The sequence below is a fragment of the Haemorhous mexicanus genome, chromosome 2 (assembly GCF_027477595.1).
Source record: "Haemorhous mexicanus isolate bHaeMex1 chromosome 2, bHaeMex1.pri, whole genome shotgun sequence".
NCBI lineage: Eukaryota > Metazoa > Chordata > Aves > Passeriformes > Fringillidae > Haemorhous > Haemorhous mexicanus.
In genome coordinates, this window is record NC_082342.1 from 102,615,574 (window position 1) to 102,636,779 (window position 21,206).

Below are 21,206 nucleotides of genomic sequence, written 5' to 3' on the forward strand. Positions count from 1 at the left end.
AGGAAAGCAGTCTTCTCTTTCCTGCCCCTTGCCTCATTCCCTGGGGCACAGACCTACAGCTCTGCTGCTTCATGTCTCCTTCCCAAAAGCAAATCTGACCTCTGCCCCTGTTAAACTGGATCATCAAGTTGTCCTCAGTTTTATTTATTTTTTTCATAGTGAAGGACAGAAAATCTTCTACATTTAGTAGAGAAGTGATCACATTTACAAAGTTATCCATGTAAACAAGATGAAAGTTTTTGATCCCTCCAATTAAAAAAAATCTTAATATAGACTGTATGTAGATTCAAAAAAACAACCAACCCCAGCTGTGGAGTATAAGTCCTGTGAAGGCTACTAAATACAAAGATGCATAATCTGACAGATTTATTTCTGGAGTCCAAAAGTGCTGGAGATTAGGAAACTCAGCTGACAAACTATTTGAAAATACATGCTTGGCCTGCTCTTATACTGTTCCTGATGTCTCTGCTCCTGGTCTCTGTCAGAGAAACTGTGCTGGCACCTCTGTGGTGGGAACCAGTGCTTCTTTCCACATATATTTTTATATACGTACCACGTGCTCCCGCTTATCACCACTTCCCAGTAGTGCCGCCCGCTGTCGATGAACACGTTGCCAGCTACCCCGTAGCTCCCCTGGCTCGTGAATCGCTCTGGTGTGTGACTCTTTTTGGATGATGTTTCATCCCGTTCCACTGTCAAGTTATCATGAGACACTTTCAATTTTCTATGAGCAGATTTGGGGTCCAGTTTAAATGGCTGACCTAGAGATGCAGAGACAAAGATGACAGAAGAATGGTTTGGCTTTGATTTTTAAAAGGAGAGTGGATTAGCAAGCCTCTAAGAAGCCCACAGGATTACATAACCATATTAATTTCCTCCTCTAAAGCATTCTTGAGACAGACTAACCTATCCTGCTCCCTGGAATAGCTAGTTTCTATTGCATTGTCAGTTTACTGTCAACTCCATTGTGCACTAACTTCCCCGTATTGATAATCCCTGAAAAGAGCCCTGCTTAATCATCGTGTCCATTATCTCTGACCTAGAGGTAACCAGAATACTCTAATTCTTGCATGTAATTGAAACCAATATACATGCTAATAAAGGTCTGAGGGTTGCTTTTTTCACAGCATATTAGATTTAGAATAACTTGTGTTCTATTAATTCTCTAGGGGCAAGGCTCCATAATAACATCTTCATCATTCCTACAAAAAGTATGTTTTCAACTCCCACAAAATGAGTTTGAAAATAAGAACAACTAGACTTGTCTCTTTGTTCACTGACAGCTTTATTTGTAACAAGCACAGTCAACAATTCAGGATTGCTTTGGAAGGATGCCCATGTGGTGCTGGATGCTGTGCATTAAAAGGAAGGAAGTGAACTGTAACTTGGTCCAAATAATATGGTGCAATAACATTACTCAGGCTGTTGCTCTTGGCAAGTATCTTCGGCTGTAGCACAAGGTTTGTAGACAATAACAGGAAGCTTTTTGGTAAACCAAACCTTGTAGATATATGAAGCCCACTACAATTCTGACAGGCTTGCTCATTGTGTCAGAAAGCAGAATGCTCATTTACCTCCACCAAGAGACAACTAGAAAAGTACAACTCCACAAGTGGCCCAGCAAAGCACTTTTCTCTTCCTACTGTCTTTCATATCAAGGGGAAAAACATGTAATCAGAAGATTTGTTGGCATGCACAGAAAATTTAAATTAGATCTCTCATGAAGACTGTGTGAGGCATTGGCACATGTACTTAAAATAAGATGTAGACTGTTCAGGGTTATCTACTTTTGCAATGTGCATTCAGTGACATATTATGACCAAACATAGAATAAACCCATTGCAAAGTATTTGGGGACTATTTCTTACTACCTGACAGCAGTAATATAGCCTCCTGCCTGCCTTTCTGACTGCTTAGTAGCCTTGGTGCACTGGAGCAGAATCTGAAGGATGTCTCTCTGTTCTAAATTGTGTCTGGTCACACCAGTCAGGTTTATAGCAAAGAGGAGGAAATCAGAAAGTTGTACATGCCATTCTCTTCAGACTCCTTCTTGCACCACTCACTATTGCCCCTCTTCAAGCACCCTCCCCTACAATAAGCACGTTTCAGAAGATGCATAAATTCCAGTGTTTTCTTTCCAGCCCTCAGAACTGCCCATGATGACTACATGACTGAAGGATTAGCTTGTGCAAGAGGAAAAAACAGCAGAAAACTAGTCTTAAAAGTGCTATTCTACATCTGCTAATAATTTGAGAAACCATTGTTTTTTTGAAGTGGGATCTCTGACTAGTCTATCACCTTGCTGAACTCCATAAAAAATGAGGGGGTTGAAGCTAAGAAGTTTTCCAATGTCCTAAAGAAGAGATAATTTTGGAGGACAAAATTAGACTAGCAATTATCTTATAAACACTACAAAAATAAAATGTTTTACTGCAAACATAAGAAAAGTTTTTGCTTTGTAGAGGAGAAAGAATAGAGAGGATATTAAAACAAAACCACAAAAGAGTATTTTCAACCATTTCACGTATGATGGTTTCATTCCTATGTGATATTTCCAACTACAGATATATCTCTCAAAAAAACCCCCAACATATTTTCTGCACTACAGAAGACTAAGACAACCTTGAATTATATTAAATAAGTGGCTTTCATTTTGGAAACCACTTTAAAAAGTTGAACTTCTCTATCCTCTTGTATTTTCCGAAGATCAGACCTAAAAAGGCAGGCCAGAAAGGAGAGGACTCCGTGCATCCTGATCTCGTGTTACTCACTGTTTGTCTTGAGCTTGCCAGGCTCGCTGCTGCGGCTGCCAGCCTGATTAATGGCCTTGACAATGAAGATGTACTTCGTGCCACTCTGTAACCCGTGCACCGTGTAGTGGTTTTGTTTGATATTAGGAACAATCATCCAGCTGTCGGCTGAGTTGCATAAACCTGCAATTTTGAACAGAGCGCATCAGTCATAGCACACGAAACACACAGAGGGACATATAGAGCATTCCCAGGCACCCAATGACCAATATGAGCTCTGCTTCTGTGCCTTTTAAAGTGTTGTTACATTTACTGAGCCACTGCTTAAAGCCGCTAATTCATTTTATCAACCCGCAGCCAAGGCACCTTTTGAATTCTTGCTATGTGAAGTGAACCATAAAAAGTGGGCATTTAAGAAATGGCTCAGTGGAGACACTAGCAGTCTGAGATTTTTCATATCCCAGCACAAGGCATTCTTTATTGCTTAAGAAGGGGAGGATTATGGAGATCCCATCAATCTACTGTTTGGATTAATGAACTCAGTTTAAACCTCAGAAAACGAACGTGAGCAGTAAAGCCAGGAGGGCTGGGGAGGCACCTTTGCTGACAGTCCCCAGGTATGCATTCTTCAGAACCTGAAGCAAATCATGGGAGGCCAAACAGGGTAGAGCATGGGCTTCAGGGAAACCTTTGGCTCTTGCACTTCAGACTTTGCCAGAAAGTAATCTAAGCCAGTAAATTTAATGGATGCAACTTTTTGATTTATGTCCTCATGCTGAGATGCCAGCTGGGAAAGAGATGGAAAATTTTCCATTTATAAACTTTTTTGGTTTATATTTGGTTTACATTTGATGCCTACCCCACAAGTATAACACACAGGAAATAAGTAAAATGAGTCAGTACCAAGATTGTAAACAAATCAGGAAAATACGCTATTAAAATGAACTTTTAAATCTTCATAAGTTTTTCCTACTGTGATATAAATGCAATGGCAGTCAATCACCCATACATACAGTTCCATCACTGTATATTTAGAACAGCTCCTGGTCTAATGGGTTCCCCAGCCTCATTGTAGATGTTTACATAAAGAAAAAATTTTACATTTATGAGGAGTATATATCTATTCACAACATTTTATATGGTTATACAGACAGAAATAGATAGATGCAAGTGGAAGTGTAGGGATGTGTGCACATATCCAGGGTTGGAAAATGTAACAGAGAAAGGCTGACAGACTTCTTGGCCTCTGTCTTTACTGGGCACAGAACACATTATGGAAGCTGATGTTGTTTACAGACAGCTTTCAGCTTTTAACAAATGTTCTAACAGCAAACTACTCATGAAGACAATCTTTTAGAACTCAGTAGTAATTCAGCTTTTCACATGAGACAATATGAAAACTTTAGTAAAATAAAATGTAAAGGCTACTGGTTACAAAACTTGAAAGAAACAGATCTGTGATACAGGTTTGCAAACTCATAGACAATTCATGGCCGTACAGTGAGATTCCTTCCTAATGTGATATGTGCTTTTCATAAAGATCATTAGAAACAGAGTTTAAATTCCAAATTTCAGTCTAAGTATTATGATGTTTGTGTCTTAAAATTCTCTTGCAGTACAAAGCATTTTGCAGAGGCAGGCAGAACAGAGATTAATTCTGCTGTGCAAATGGGTAACTGTGGGACAGTTTCAGGTTAGATTTATACTGTCTTGCCACCTAATGAAGAGCTACAATGCCTAACTTATTCTTCTGTGTTCTGAGGAAAGGCAGAAATCAGTAAGTAGTTTCTTTCATTTCCCCAAATGTGAACATCCTACCAACTGCAAATGCCTCTCTTTTCTTGTCCACAGAGGAAGCCTAGGTGATCAGCATAGGTGTGATCTCAAATTTCAGATATCTAAAATGACGTGAGATGAGTCACCCTATAGATAATTTATATAGATATATAGATATATGATTGTATAGAACAATTATCTGCCTTTGTCACAAAGAGAAAGAACCCACTTTATACCCCATGGTAACCCCACCACTTGTAGTGAACTGCTTAAGGCAACATCCATCCATGTCTTCTCTCACTGAACCTTACACACCAAATTATATTTATTTTTTTAGGCTGTGTGTGAATGGGTTTCCTATGAGGAAGAAAGAAAATAAAGGAAGCAGCTTCCTGACATAAAATATTTCACTGACTATTTGGAGGAAATCTCATCTTTTCCCCGTTTGCCACAGATATTAATTGCACACTCCTGTACCTGAACCAACACATTGATTTTGCATTGAGACTATCCCTTACTGGTGCTATTGCAAAATAAATTAAAGTATGTTAAAATAAAACAAAATCAAACACTGGTTTTAAAAGGAATTTAATATGATTAAGGAGTCTTTAACTAAAATGCCTCTGATGGGATACTAAATAACATATGACAATAAGTGGGATGGATACAGACAATGGTCCTAGAATGTCTTCTCCAAGCACAACCACACTTTGAAAGCAAGTTCTGTGGTATGTATAAGCCATACATAAACTGACCATTATGCAGACATAGAAATGCCTAGAGTTTTGCTAACTCATCTAGAAACTAGTTTTGTATTATTCACTACAACTCTCTAATGGGCACATTTTTAAGACTTTCATTACGCTTTCCATTACACTTTGTAAGGAGCAATCAGAGGCTGATTGCTCCTAAACAAAGAATAAAACTTTGATCCAAATAAGCATATGAAGGACAGTAAAGGAACTGTTGCATTGCTATGACTCTCCTCTCGAGTTCATCCCCTCCTCCTGGGTATGTGGATTTATAATTACCAAATAATCACTGAAGGCCTTATCTACCCTAAACCTTCTGCACAGTCAATAGAGAGAGCCATTGGAAAGTTAGCATTTGATGGCCAAGGTCAAAATAGAGTATTTCATTTGAATTCTATTTCATACAGGAAAGATTATTTCCAAATGTGGCCATGACCTACCTCATGTTCTAGAGGAAAGCTCTATCCTCTTTGATGACAGAATACATCTTAGGTTTCTTTTCTTTGTCCTTCCACTCTTAGGCATCCCAAACTACTGATGTGCAATAAATGCTGGATGTGCAGTGACTGACTCGGCTTTTTTACTTGACAAACCTTGTTTTCTTAAAAAGCTCAGCTCTTGCTTATGCACCAAAGGGCTCAATGATGTGTTCTTGTGTTTTCTGACTGTAAGCTCTTTGATAACAGGCTTTAAATTGTACTTTGATTCAAAAATCCTGGGAATGAAGTATTGATGATGCCAAACTACAAGTCCAAACTCCTTCAAAAGGGAGAATAGTTACTCGTGGCAGCCAAGTTAAGCATTTACGTATGAAAGAATAATTTGTCACTGCATCAAAGGAATTTGTCTCCAGTTATGCCCTGTCAGGACAGCCTTTCTTCTCTGAATACAAAAGAATATGATTAAGGAAGTTCAGGGAAATGAGCAAGCAGCCTGATCACACTGGCATCCAGGGGAAGTGTTTGCCCTCTCAGTTCCCTGCCGGTGGCAGCAGGTGAAGTGGAAAAGTACACATCTCCTCACTGGTGCAACAGCAGGAGCCAAGGGTCTTCTATTGTACCCACTCCTAATCCAGGCTGCATTCAGGTTTCTTGTTTCAAAAACCCAGGGCTTTTTACAGGGTTATGCAGATGGTAAAACAATGTATTTTAAAACTGTAGCCTACAAAAATGTAGAGAATTTAAATTACATCCTGGAACGGTGCAGTGAGCACAGTGATGTCCATACAGGATGTGTGAGTTTTCAAAACAAGTTTCTCAGAGTCTGGAGGTAATAATTTGTAAAGCTATTTCCCTGGTGTTGGCTGCACTTTAAAAAACAGATGGGAAAAATCCCAAGGTGTAAATCCTCCTAAAATTTACACTAATAGATTTTAATAAAATATATTTTCTTGAAAACTGGAAAAGGAGCACAAAAGTCATGGGAAGGTTATTTAATCTCTTGAGTATTTTAATTATTGTAAAAGGTTTTATTTAAATAAATTATTACCAATTCAAATGGGTAAAGCAAATAAGGTAGGTGAAAGTAACAAATAGCTCTCCACAACCACTCTTCATTCCCATCTGAAAAAAAAATTTCAGGATTTCTGAAAAACACATTGTTTTTTTTTAAGAAACACAGTCTTTTTATACTTTTAAAGATGCAGAAGTTTTATCCCAAATTTGCTTTTGTGCCATTAAAAAATCTCACTAAAATCTCTAGTAGAAATCTGAAGACTGTAAGGAATCTTATTACATTTTATTTTTATCAAAATAAAACTTCCAGAAAGAGGCAAAGTCTAGAATATTAAAAAAATATTTGGTGAATCATAAATTCATTATTTTTCATGGAAGCTTGGGCTCCTAATTGTCTTAGGTCCTTCCAAAAAACTTTTATCCTCTCTCAAAGGAAGAGAAGTCCAGTAACAGTGAAAAGGTTCTGACAGTAGTACACTGTATCCTTCACAGAGTGATTTTTCAGAAATTAGACTCTATAACTAATTATCCCTGATTTCTTTTACAAGGTAAGAGAGAATGATTTGCTGCTCTTCATCAAGAAGGGAGAGATGTATTTTTCCTGAAGAATCTTGCATCAGAGCTAGAGAAAAATTTGAACCATCCTGAAACACACTTTAACAAATCCATGATGTTAAAAAAGGGCATACTCAATGAATACTTCAAAATCTATTGAAATGGGGTAATGAAATTATAATGCATGTTAGTTAGCTCGTGACAAAGTAATTTTAAAAGCTTTTACTGTATTCAGATTGCAGGTGATTAGCTGCCTCTCAGAAATGCAAATGTACAAATGGTATAACTGAGGACAACTGCTTTAGTAAAAGCCTACTTAATCTAGAGCTCCCTATTGCTCTTATGCACAGAGCAGGTCTGCCAAGCATTCAATAGCCAAGAAGTTTGGCCACATTTGGAAATAATCTTTCCTGTATGAAATAGAATTCAAATGAAATACTCTATTTGGACCTTGGCCATCAAATGTTAACTTTCCAATTTTTCAGTTAATAAAAAAGAATATAGTTGATTATGTTGGATAGAAAGTACACTAAAAAAACATAGTATTGCTTGTTTTTGTTACTGAATTCTCAGCAATCTCTGGATGATATATGCCTCTGGTGGGGGAAATGTACTGTGAGTGGAAAGTGCAGTCAGGCTGGCTGTGTGGTTTAAGAAACAGATTCCAAAATAACAGCCTCCATTAGCACGGTAGGTGGGTATGTATGCAAAGTGATTCCTATTGTCTCGAGGGAAAAAGCTTGTGGGTTTAATGCACTACTTCAGCTACTCCCTGGTGACTAATTCATAGCTAAAAAACCACGGAACTGAAGTCAATCTATGAGCCTGTTTACATTATCTGCTATATGCAACACACAATACCAATGGGAGTTTTTGGGAGGTGACAGAGAAATAAAAATACAGTTATGTGCGACAGCATGCATATGCCACAAATCCGAGGAAATTTTTGCTAACCCAAAGTCTAAAACTGGGTTAAAAAAAAATCCAAAACACAAACCTATCTTCATCAAAGTTTGAAGGCTGCAGTGCAGCACCTGTTAATGCCACTTACAGTGAGAGCAGCTCTCTGTGTGCAACAGCACTACCAAGGTACACTGTGATATTCCAAGAACAGCCTTAGAAAGCCATTTATAACAGGTGTGATGTGAAATCCTTCTGCGGGATCAAGAATAGAATGTAACAAAATGAATAAACATCCGAGCAGTGTTCTGAGGATGGGATTGACAGGGCAAGAAGAAATGGTCTCAAGTTGTAGGAGGGGAGGTTTAGACTGGATATTAGGAAAAATTTCTTCATGGAAAGGCTGGTCAAGCATTGGAACAGCCTGTCTGGGGAAGGGATGGTGTCACCATTCCTGGGGAGATTCAAAAGTCATGTGGATGTGACATTTAGGGCCATGTTTTAGTGGTGGACTTGGCAGTGTTAAGTTAATGGATGGACTCAATGATCTTAGAGGTCTTTTCCAACCTAAGTGGTCCTATTATTCTATGATGTTAATGGGTAAATCTCCAATACCAGTGTAATTTGGAATGACCAGTGAGAATCTCATATTTTAGAAACCCAGACATATTTATAACATGTTGGCAGGAAGATCACCATTGGAGGGGTTCAAATCTATATTAAATAATGGTATTTTTAAAAAGGCTTTACAACATTTAGAAAGGACTTTCACATATACTTACACATGCATGTATTTAATGTGGGTTAACGTTATAGCTTTCAGTTGAACCAGGAACTGCATAGGAACTGGCTCTGGTAAAAAAAGCCCCAAAACAAAAATCCAAACAAAACAAAATAAAAACCAAAAATACCACCAAAAAAAGGAGCCATTCTTTCATTTCTTTCTACTTTCATTTAAGGTCTTCAGAGCATTTTGTAAACAAAGTTTCTTACAGTGTAAATTTGTTTACTCTTCAAAGCTTTAATTAACTATTTTTGCAAAATGATAATATGAAAGTTCAGACTGCATACCGAGCACCTCATGCTATGCTTGACAATTATAGTGCATCCCTGAAAGCACACTTATTGATATGTGTTTTTCAGATCAAAGCTTTCACCTCCACATGGGAAACCTACACTACAGCCTAAAATAGAAATACCTTGTTATTTATTCACTAGTAAGCAATGAGTAAAATCCCACATCCCAAGGCTGTGGAAATGGCACACCTTTTGCTACTGCCATGTTCATACATAATGCCAGTAATTGACTTGCACAGCATAAAGCCATAGATAAAAATGGACTAGAAAACAAGCAATGCCAGCTTATCATTGTCATCTCTGCTTGGTAGTGATTTATCAGAGAATGTTTTCTTTCCTTATCTACCTTGCTTCAATTTTTGAAAAATTACTATTAGACTTTTTTATTATCTAGCTTGCTCAGATGTAGCAGCATATGTTGAAATTTATTTGGTCTTTCCAACAGCCTTAAATTTTGCAGTGTGTTCTTCAAAACAGACTCTTAAGGGAAACACTAAATGGAGGTTTTGACAAAACATTTATCAAATTCTCAATAATCTATCTTCTTTTTTCAGTCAGTCCTGAATACTGTAATGCATTCACAGTATGCTACTTTTAAAAGGTATTAAGATGCCAGCACATGAATCCTCAGATTTCCTTTCAGATGGCTTGGAAAATAAACTCCTGCTCAGTGATGGAGAAGATGAGGTGCACACAGTAAGAGGAGTCAGTGGGAGAGTTTGGCTCAGTACTCAAACTTGGCATAGATCATACCATTTCTCTACTGACATAAAGCATGCAAACATGCCCACAGCACGGACTTTCATCAAAGTATCTCAACAAATTTTCTTCTTACAAAAAAGTTTTGCAAGAAGAAAAGCATTTCTGCCCTGTCTCACAACTAAGCCTATCTAGCTCAGTGCATGGCCAGGGTATTTGATGGTGAGGAAAGATGAGGGTGTACAAAGGTTTCAAGGAACAAGGAAAGCACACACTGATCATTTCTCACCTTGCTCTCCCAGACATCAACAGCTTACAGCTCTGGCACTTCCAGAGCAACTTCATTGCACTTCATTGCTTTCAGTGTATTTTTCTTGCATGATCTGTCCAGGCATCTCTTGAACTCAAAACCACCCCAACCCCCTACAGTGATGAGTTCCCTATCTAAATATGTGTTGACTTGAACAAACTCCACATTTTGATTGATTTGGCTCATTTCAGAATCCAAGTCTGTGTCAGCTAGTGGTATTCCCATTAAATATACAGCAATAAGGAAGAAGTTGAATAACTTCTCCAAATTCATAGCCAATGACCCCAATGATTGCAGAACACCAAATCCAGAAATGTTGACTTCCTGACCAAAGACTAGACAACACATTTTTTTTCTGTGAGGAGTAGTTATTTAACAATAAAGCGATCCAAAATCTATTTAGGTAAATTCAGCCATTAAAGAAAGTCGCAGACTCAAAACATAGAGTGTACTCATAAAAAATGTGTTATAATACAAAATATACGTTTGTTAATCTCATTTTAAATAAAACCAAGCTAGCTTATAAATTGTTGTTCCACTGATGTTTTCTGACTTAGCCTGTAGTTCACTGAGACCTATGCTTTGTAGCCTTGAAGATAATAAAAATCAGAGGGAAGGACTTAATCTGTATTTCAGACAAAGGTCCAGATGTCAAGTTTATATAAATGACAATGGGGCTGCAGTTCTAACTAATGACCAGTTCAACACAGGCTCCCATGAGCACACTGCCTGATTAGTGATGAGAATAGAACTGAGATCTTTGAACTTGCTACATCTGCAAAAACGGACTTGGGACGCCTTTTAAAATCATTATTGGTTTGGATTGAAAATTTTGGCTCTAAATCTTTCTAGAAAATAATTTTTCCTTTTGATCTTGACATAGGAGTGTATTTATCTTTAAAGACACTTGGTTTTCATAGAAACCATGAGGGAACACCAAGAGAAGAGAAGGTTTATACTCACTAATAACGTTGGCTTGTCCAGTGAAGATGGTGTACTGCAGCTCGTAAGAAACCACACTGAACTCGTCGTCTGATGTCCAGTGCACAGTAATGGTATCATAGGAGGCTGTGCAGAGCTCTTCTCGAATGGTGGGTGGGTTGGGAGCTGTGAGATACAACACAGCAGGCACAGTCAGTGAAGTGTTCCCCTCTCCCCTGAGGTTAGGGGATGTAGTTGATGTATGAGATTGTAGAGACACCATCCAACAGACTTTTCAACAACTTTTCACTAATTCCAGTGCTTGCTTTGATTATCAATTAACTGCTAGGAAGGAATTCCTAATAACAACATAAACACCTAGGAACTCCAGATTTTGAAAATATTTTGTATTAAAGTAGCTTTAGTTCCAGATGCCATGAAACAAGTGATTATCTGTGTCACATTAGTTGGATAAAATGACAAGTTACTTTTTCTGATTGTTCTGATCATTCCACCAAACTTATCAAAATTTCATTGAAGCATATCAAGAGGGAGGGTCAACACTCTTCACTGTTGGTTTGAAAGCAGTGTTTGCCCAGCCTATCTTACCAGAGATTGCCATTAGTGGTATTGTGATGGTGCATCCTTCCTGGCCCTGCTCTAGGCTGCACTATGATCTGTCATTCATTAGCAACAGGTATTTTAAAAGTATAATTTTGGGGAAGCTGCCAGCACTCATACTTTCATGCCCAATTTTCTCCTCTCTCCATTTTTATTGATTTCCTAGCTATCCTTTCTAACATAGATATATAAAATGTCTGCTGCTTATAAAATTCACATTTTGCAGCATTAAAAAAAGAGTTCCTATCATAACATAATGACTGTATGAATATTACAAGCAAATAGTCACCCAGAAGCCCTCTGTCTCTTTTTTTATAATCAACAGGCAAAATCTTCGTGTAGCAAAATATACAGTCTTTTCCCATATTAACACATGAGTTTGTTCTAATGACCTATTTAAAGTGAAACTTGAAGCAAATTACTGGGGTCTAATTTTCCTGTTTGCAATCTTTAAAAGCCAAACACCTAAGTAACAAAGAAATGTGTCTCTCTTCCTGAGGGATGTTCCTGCATGCTTGTCTCAGTGGGAACTTCATTGCAAATCATCTTCCCTACAAGCCACATCATGAAAAGAGTAACAAATCCTTTTGCTTTAATGGTGTTTCTCCCAGCTGTCACAGAGAGAAGAAGGGGAGCACTCAAGCTGAAACAACCAAATTATGTCTGAATTAAAGGAAAAGGAAGGCAACTATGAATGTTTGCGGTTTGGTTTTGAGTTTCTTTCTCTGTCAGCTCTTTAACCTCTGAAAGCCACAAATAATAGCCTCAAAAATAGTCCCTCTGAAGGAATTCCACCTTTACTTTTGCAAGATCTTGTTTTTATGAAACATCTATTTTTTTCCATCAAGAATTTTTATAGATCATGTCTCTGGCTTACTGATGTATGTTCCCAAGGATTAGAGTGCAGACAGGTTCCCTCTTTTAACCAAGGGGCTTAAGGAAAAGTTCAAGTGTGTTTCATGATATGACCATGGATTGATTTTTTTATGATCATGATTGAATCACAGAAGCCTACCAATGCTTTTTTTTTTAACTTGTCAGAGAAACCCTTGGGACAGAAGGGCACTAATGAAAAGAAATACAGATAAACTCATGTAAGAAGAGCTATCTGTGAGAAGAATATAATCAAAATGTGGGGGAAAAAATGGTTCACAGTTTTCTGAAAAGATTAATGCTAATATCAGCTATTTTCCAAAAATGTATCCTGTAGAACAATCACTGGGGGTTTTAATTTTTGGTTTTTATTTCTAGCTGGGGCTTCATTTCAATATTTTGCCTGTCCTTCAATGGCCAAACAAAAACTGGAACAAGTGTTAATAACAAATATACAAGTAGATCATTATTTGTCTGATGGTGTTCAACTAAAGTTTTCTTCTGTCATCTCCTGCACCTAACAGCAAAGCATTTTACTCAAGAAATGTATTTGTTATTATTTCAACAGAGAAAAGAAATTTTAATTTAAAGAAATCAAAATATACTGAAGGCTTAATTAATTGCAAACTGCATTTCAATAACAGGCTTAATTAATTGCAAACTGCATTTCAATAACACCTAAGCATCTTCAACTTCTTTGAAAATGGCATCCTAATTTTGCTCTTCATAGGCACAACTGGCCTTATAGCTGAAAATCTACAGGCCTTCATGTAATGAAAATGTCTGAAAGAAATTTTACCTAAGACATATTTTCCCTGGCTCTTGTGATTAACCCACACTCACCTGAGACTATACTGCATGAATTCAGCTCTTTGGCAACATTCATGTCATCATCCACTCAGAATAAAACAAATCCACCTGCTTCACCTAAAGAAAGGCAGGCAACTCTACATTCAGATGTTTTATTATGACAAAATAATGTACCTGTCCGAAGGCCAAATTCATCATTCCACAGCACATACTCCTTTTGAGAGTGTAAATTTGTAATGCAATTAAAGAGACTGACCTCAACCAGTTAGCTTCATTCAGTACTGCATTTGGTAGTGTGTGATTTGGTGAGTTATTGAATTCACCAGTACTGGTGCAGGGCTCTGTGCCATGGGAACCTCCTCAAAGATTCCAGTGATCTCAAGGCTGCACCAGCAGGTTCTTCTTCCTGGCTTGGGTGTGCTTCACCACTGCTCCAGAGGGGAAGTCCAGCATGCTTCCAGCACAGCAGTGGAAGACACAAGGCACTTCTCCATAGAGGATCAGAGCACACGTCTGGGAGTGGTAACTGCTTCAGACACTCAGACTTTCATTCACCAGTTTTGTGAATCAACACTCTCTCACAAGACAGAAGAATCATTGCTGAAGGCTGTTTTACTTCATTTTAGCTCAAAACTGAGTAAATACACTTAAAAAGTCAGTAACCACACCTAAAAGGCCTGAAAGGCACCAATGTTAGAAATGGAGTTTCTAAATTTGCTCTCAGGAGTAACTGATCTCATGAGCATAACTACTCCCTTTCAACCCTTTTAGCTTAAGGCATCTTCCTTTCCATGTCATCTGCATGGCTTTTGCTCTGAAGCAGAATCGATGGCTCACAAGGTCTGCACACCTGAGGGGCACTTTAGGGACATTGCCACTTCTCCCTGGTGAATTCCAGCATTAATGCAGTGCCTCCTGGATGTCTATTGAGATACTATCTAAATCTTCTCAGCATAAGGTCACAGAGATTGACTAAAACAATCTCAAATTAATTTTGTTTGCTCAGTTTCTCTCTCCCTGCTGTCATGCAGTGACTGACTTTGTAAAGATTCCTTATGGGTTTTGATACTGAGAATCAAGACCTAAAAGAAGACCTAAGTAATCTGCTTGAATTAATGGTGCTAGAAATATCCATATTGCTGGTATGACTGTGAGGGAGTCGCAGAGCTGCTCTGAACCTCTCTTTTAGATATTCATCACTGATTCCATCTTGTATCATGACACAGGGCTGAATCAGCATGGAGGAACTGGAAAGCACAGTTACATCAGATGTGGATAGAAATTTTATGTATTATTAACTTGTCATGTGTGAGTTGGTCATACACACAAACCATCTCAACCTAGTCTTTGGGCAGACCAGGACTGATCAAAGCCAACAGAACGAGAAGAGATTACATGAGCGTTGTCTGGAATTGGTCTTTGATCTTTCAGTGCTGAAAGGGTTAAGCAGTAAGACAGGTTGTCAACAGTTTCCAGAACAAAGTTGTTTCTGTGTGAAAAAATTGCTGGCATATGCTATGCAATACATATTTCTTTTTGCAGTTGTAGGTGAAGTGATGGATGAAAAAAACTTATCATTGTTTCAGATAGGATTTCTGAAGTAGGGCAAATTGCAAGGTCAATGAATGGATGCTCCTGCAATTGATTTCAAAGTATTAGGACACAAACCAAGCATTTTTGATTCACAATGGACAAAAAAAGTCCTTATGACAGTAATATTGTGCAGAGAGTTTGCAAGTCATACGTATTGCCTGGGTCTAGCTAGATACATGTCTAGAGAAAGATGGTTTCCAGATGAAGAGCTTGAGCAACTGTTAAGATAAGAATGCTTTCAAAAGACATCAAGGCTATATATAGAGATACTTGAGCAGTCAGATGAAGATTAAAAGTATTGTTTTAATATACTGAGCTTGATATCTCAATGTCTGGCTGGCAACTTTCAAAAAGATACCAGAGATCTTATTTGGATAGCAGAAGCTTTGGGCAGACATCTACGGAAATGATAAGCACAACCTAGTTAAATTTATTTCTTCAGTAAAGAAATAGCATAGGAAGAAAGAAAGATAAGGTTGGAGATATGGAGATTGAAGAAGATCTGACAAATATTATACTGGGAAGAACCAAAGGAGAAAAAAAAATCTCCAGGAGACAGCCAAGGTCAATTGTTTCAAAAGCAACTGACAGCAGAGATAATGAAGCTGGAATTTAGGTTTTGACATTTTGTTCAGAAGAAGTGCAGATGACAGTCATAAGGTAGGCTTCTTCACTTAATTCACAGCATAGATCTATGGCTAGGATGTACAAATGGTCTTCGTTTTACTTAACTGTGAAACGTGATAAAAGTAAAACCTAATTCACTCTGTCACAAAGAGTTCAGTTTATGATCTAGGAAAATTCCATGCACCAATCTGAAAGGAGTAATATAAAGCTTTCTCTGGAGTTTCTGGACAACAGTAGAGAATAATCAAATGCATTTTACTCTTGGAATTATATATATGTGTGTATATATATGTATACCTATACCTCATGTATACTTATTTACATATATTTACATAAATGTATTTTAACTGTCTGCATAGGTTGCATTTTCTGCTCAGATAATTTGGACATGTGCTTTGCATTTTGCCACTGCAGCCATATGCTATTTATTAATGTGAAGAAAAGCAAGTTAGAACTGTTTTTCACTGGGCATCAAGGATAAAAATGGTTTGTTAGGAAAAAAGAACGCTAAAATGCTTGATATGTATGCAAGTTTCCTTAGACTGCATTGTGAGCAATTTTTTAAGACTGTGGATGAGTTAGGAAAAAGTCAGAGAAGGACTTGTGTAAATGACACAGTCATCATGATGGATCACAGAAAATATCTTTGTAGCAAGACAACCCTTCATTTTGGTACAGAAATAACCTTCGTTTTCTGCAGTGCATAGCAAAAAGTTGATAATATTGACATATGATGTACAAAGGGGAGAAGACCTGAGGGATGCAGGAACAGACTGCTAGACAGAATCAACCTCATATAACTTCACAGATCTAAACCACAGCTATCTGCATTTGAACAAGTGCATCTATCCTCTGTCTGGAGACAAGTGGCAGAAGTAGGCAACTCCAGAATGAAGTCAAGTACCTCAATGCATGTTCCTCAAAATGAGATGGTTATTTCTCTTCTTTGATCATAAAGGAAGATGAGACCGATTATTTTAGAGGTCAATTGCTAGATTAGGGTGAATGGGTCAGGTTTTTTTGTTATAATCATTAATTTCCTTAGATTTTTATGAATTTGGGGTGAAGGCTCAACATGATGGCAAAATTCCTGCAGGTTTAGAGAGAGGCAGACAACATAACATTTCACTGGTACTGTATAAGAAGCTGAAATTGCTCTTATCACATTATTGTTGTGGATTATTTACTTGAATGTGTGTTAGACACTGATTGTATTCATCTGTCACACAGTGACAAAGAAATTTCTTTCAGATTTAATTTCTCTTTTAGATGTGGAAAGAATCCCACAGCCCCGTCAGGCAAGAGTGCTGCTGCCCTGTGCATCCACCCAGTCTTGTGCTTCCTAGTATTAATCTATTTGCTATTTATAGAATCACAGAATCAGAGAATACTTTGGATTGGGAGGAACCTTCCAAGGTCATCTGGCTCAATCTCCAGACAGTGAACAGGGACAGGTTGCTCAGAGTTCTGTCCAACTTGACCTTGAATGTTTCCAGGGATGGAACCTATACAGCCTCTCTGCTCCAATGTCTCACCACCTTCATTTTAAAGATTTTTTCCTTATATGTAGTATGAACTTACCCTCATTTGGTTTAGATCCATTACCCCATGTCCTTTCTCAACAGACACTACTAAAATGTTTTAAGTGCTGAAAGACCACAATGAGGTCTCCTTGGATCCCTCTCATCTGCAGGCTGAACAACCCTAACTTTCTCAACTTTTCCTCTGAAGAAAAGCCAGAAGCCAGTCCTCTGCTTGGAAAAGATAGTGGCTGGCAATGAGGAGGCTGCACCCCCACATTCTCTTGAACTAACACAAGTATATCCTCTGAAAACTGGGACTAGTGAATGGACCCAGGAAGTGATTTCCAATGCTTTTCTAGCAGTGCTTTGTGCCTTTCATTACAAATTCTTGCTGCTAACAGCAGATGCTTAAAGACGCTGCAAAATAAAAACCTACCACATCTCTTCTGTTTTCAATTGAGCTGGAATGAATTGTTCTAATTCTGGCATTGAAATCAAAACACCCTAAATTACAGTAATTTGTTTCTCTTTGTGAGTCATTGTACACTCTGAGACTACACATTACTCAGGCTTTCAGTAAGGGTCTAATCCTGTGGGCTTCCTCAGGCCGAAGGCGAGGTGGGGCTCTGCTGTGGGGAGATCCCACCCCACAGCTCAGAGCACAGCACACACTCTCTAGCTCCAGACACAGCCAGATCCTCCAGTTCTGTGATGGGGGAAATTCACAGCCCATGAGAAAACATCTTCCACTGCTGAGCCTGTGATGTTGATTGCTTGAGCAGCTTCTGATTGCTCGTGGGAACTCTGCCAGGCAGCAATCTGCTGCAGCAAGGAGGCAGCCCCAAGGGAGAGGATAACACCTGGAGCATCCATCTCCTGGGAAATAGGGTTTGGTCTCTGCCTTCCCTCCTTTGGCTGCTCCAGGCTGAGCTCCAGCTGTTCTTTCACTGCACTCTGCTTCAGTGGCTTTTAATCATTTCTTAAACCTACTTCCTCACACTCTGGTGGTAAAGAATGCAAGGAGATGAGGTGGGAAATGCATTCCAGTTGTTTGAAGCACCCAATGCCCCCTGGGGTGTTCTGGGGCTGTTGGAGGTAATATATTCAGGATAAGAGGGAGAGTGTATTTGGTTTATGTATCAATGTTTTGGAAGTGGCTGGGCTGTAAGGATTATCTCTGTCAGGAAAGATCAGGAGCTGACTCAGTATCAGACACAGTCAGTTCTAAGATACACCTGCCACTGTCCAAAGCTGAGCCCATCACTTGTGCTGACAGAGCCTCTGTGGTAGCACTTTAAAGAAAGGGGAAGAAAGGTTGTGCAGCAGTGGGGGCAGAGAGAGTGAGAAAATGTGATAGAAACAGCCCTGCAGATGGCAAGATTGGTGAAGAAGGAGGGAGAAGAGGTGCCCCAGGTGCTGGAGCAGAAATTCCTCTGCAGCCCGTGGTGAAGGCTGTGGTGATGCAGGCTGTTTCCCTGTAGCCCACACAAGACTACAGTGGAGGAGATGTCCACCAGCAGCCATGGAGGACCCACACTGGAGCAGGCTAGAGGAAGCTGCAGCCTGCAGAGAGAGTACCACACAGGATGAAGGTTTCTTACAGGAATTGTGGCCCATGGAGGACTCACACTGCAGCAGTCCCCTCCTGAGGGACTCATCTGGCAGAAAGGACCCGCTCTGGAGCAGTTGCTGGAGAATGGCACCCTGTTGGAAGGGCCCATGTTGGAGAAGTTCATGAATAGCTGTATTCTGTGGGAGAAAGCCCATGCCAGAACAGGGGAAGGGCACCAGGAAGAAGGAGTGGCAGAGATGATGTGTGATGAACTGACCACAGCCTCTATTCTTCATCCCCACGTACCACTCGGTGGGGAGCAGGTAGAAGAGCTGGGAGTGAAGTTGAGCCCAAGAAGGATGGAGTGGGGAAAAGTTTTTTGTTAGATTTATTTTTATTTCTCAGTGTCCTAGTTTTACAATTAATTTGCAATAAATTACATTTATCTTCCCCTAGCTGAGTTTGTTTTGCCTGTAGCAGTAATTCTTGAGTGATCTCCTTGTCCTTATCTCAACCCATGAGCTTTTCATCTTATTTTCTCCCCTTACTGAGGAGATGGAGTGAGAATGGCTTGATGAGCACCTGGCAACCAGCCAAAGTTAACCACAGGGAGAACTGAAGAAAATCCTATCACTACAATTTTATGAGGAATATATAATAGTAGCACCTCAAGAAAAAAAAAAAAAAGTACCTGTAAGGTAATCAAGACATTCCAACAATTTCTTCTCCCTGGTAAAATCAAGTGCGAAAGTATCAAAAGTATCATTGAGATTAATTTCAGGAATTAGAACCTGGGAGGATGCAGTTGCCATGGAAACCCTGTAATGAAAAGAAAAATGTCTTTTAGCACTCAGAACACAATGACTTTTATATCAAGGTGGACTTGATCAATATGGTTGTTATAGCTTCTCAAAAAGCTTGATAAAAGCTTATTTACATATTTTAATTATATGGTTTAAGTTAGGAACTTCTCCTGCCACTTTTATTTTTGACAGCAAGATCTCCAATCATTTTTTTTTTTTTTACTGAACTTAGGCCTATCATGCAGTACCAGATGAGATTTTAACAAAATATTGGCCAAGTAACAGTGTCCCTTGAATTATTTTTAATCACTTATGGAACCAAAGAAGGAGGAGCTCTATAATTAGTTGTGTTTAAGCAATCCTGACAGATGCTGCCTCTCTCCCAGCCCTTGTTTTCCCAAGCAGTTTCTTGCTCCAGGCATGCCTTGGCACTGCTGTCCCAAGGGCTTGGTGCAGTCCCTGCAGCTCCTCAGCTGCTCACCACAGCACACTGCTGCTAACTTCAAAAGGCACAGGAGGGAGATAAAACAAATAGATGTCAGCATGGTTTATTTTAAAAGGCTTTTCCCTACAAAGCATGTGTGCATACTTATATTTCCTCCAAAATGGAAAAGTCTCCTCACCTGCCTCATTTCAGGAGCTACATTTACATTTTCTCTGTCCAGATGTACTAATATAAAGAGAATAACTTTCACAAGAAAAATGCATTTTCCAGTCCATTCAGCCTGGTTTCACCAAATGGATATTTCTGGAGAGGTGGATACTGGATGTGTTTACAAAAAGTTTGACTGGTTTAAGGAGAGAGATCACTAAACCTTATGTTATACAACAGAAATTGGGCAAATGTTTCAGTTTGGAGGTAAAAAGACAACTATGCATGCAATCTATGTCTGTCATTTATGACATGTCTGATCTGAATATTTGATTGCTTCAATTTAAAATTTTCCCATATTATTCTTTTTCTTTAGACTGGACTGAAATGACTCCAATGTTTACTGAGGACTATTTTTTCACATATTTTTTGTGTAGCATTTTAGGAAAAGACAGTAAGGAAAGTCAAAACCAGAGCTGTACATCTCATTGTCTTCAACATAGTTTTCAAAAGCTGAGCTGAGGAGGTTTCCTGGTAAATATTCTTGTTATACAGTTTCTGTTGCAGCTGTGAATGTAGAACTCAGTTTAAAGCAGATCTTATGACAGATTTTTTTTTAATTTGTTTTATATCAGCAGGCCTTTTTGGACTGTTTTAGGGGATATGCAAAAGGTGCTCTGCATTTACATGTGTTACAATCAGTTTTTGGTGAGATCAACAATTCAAAATTTCAGACACCATGCCTCCATATTAGGTTCAGAGGATTGAATTTTGTCCTGTAATACTGCCTACTGTTGACACTGTAAACACTGACACTGTACTTGATTGGAAAGGGTTTTTCTAGGATAAATGTATTTCATCCACTGCAAATAATGCACAACTTAATCATCAGAGTGAATGTAATGAGTTTGCTTGTGCAGTTACCTGTTGTGCTTACAACAGAAAATATTTTACTGCAATTACTTTGAAATGTGTGGATAAAGAAATGCAATGAGCATGATTTCAGGAGACTTCTTTA

General features: G+C 38.7%; 1 protein-coding gene across 6 annotated transcripts in view; it reads right to left on the reverse strand.

The window, feature by feature from the left end:
• Positions 1-21,206, reverse strand: part of MID1 (midline 1) — a 249,132-nt gene that overhangs the window by 13,429 nt on the left and 214,497 nt on the right. For all 6 annotated transcript variants that reach the window (XM_059839745.1, XM_059839740.1, XM_059839746.1 and 3 more), the window contains 4 exons: positions 19,485-19,612; positions 11,237-11,380; positions 2,772-2,933; positions 554-761 (listed from right to left, as the gene is read on the reverse strand). In XM_059839745.1, the coding sequence (XP_059695728.1) occupies positions 554-761; positions 2,772-2,933; positions 11,237-11,380; positions 19,485-19,612 (642 nt within the window). The remainder of the gene's footprint in view (positions 1-553; positions 762-2,771; positions 2,934-11,236; positions 11,381-19,484; positions 19,613-21,206) is intronic.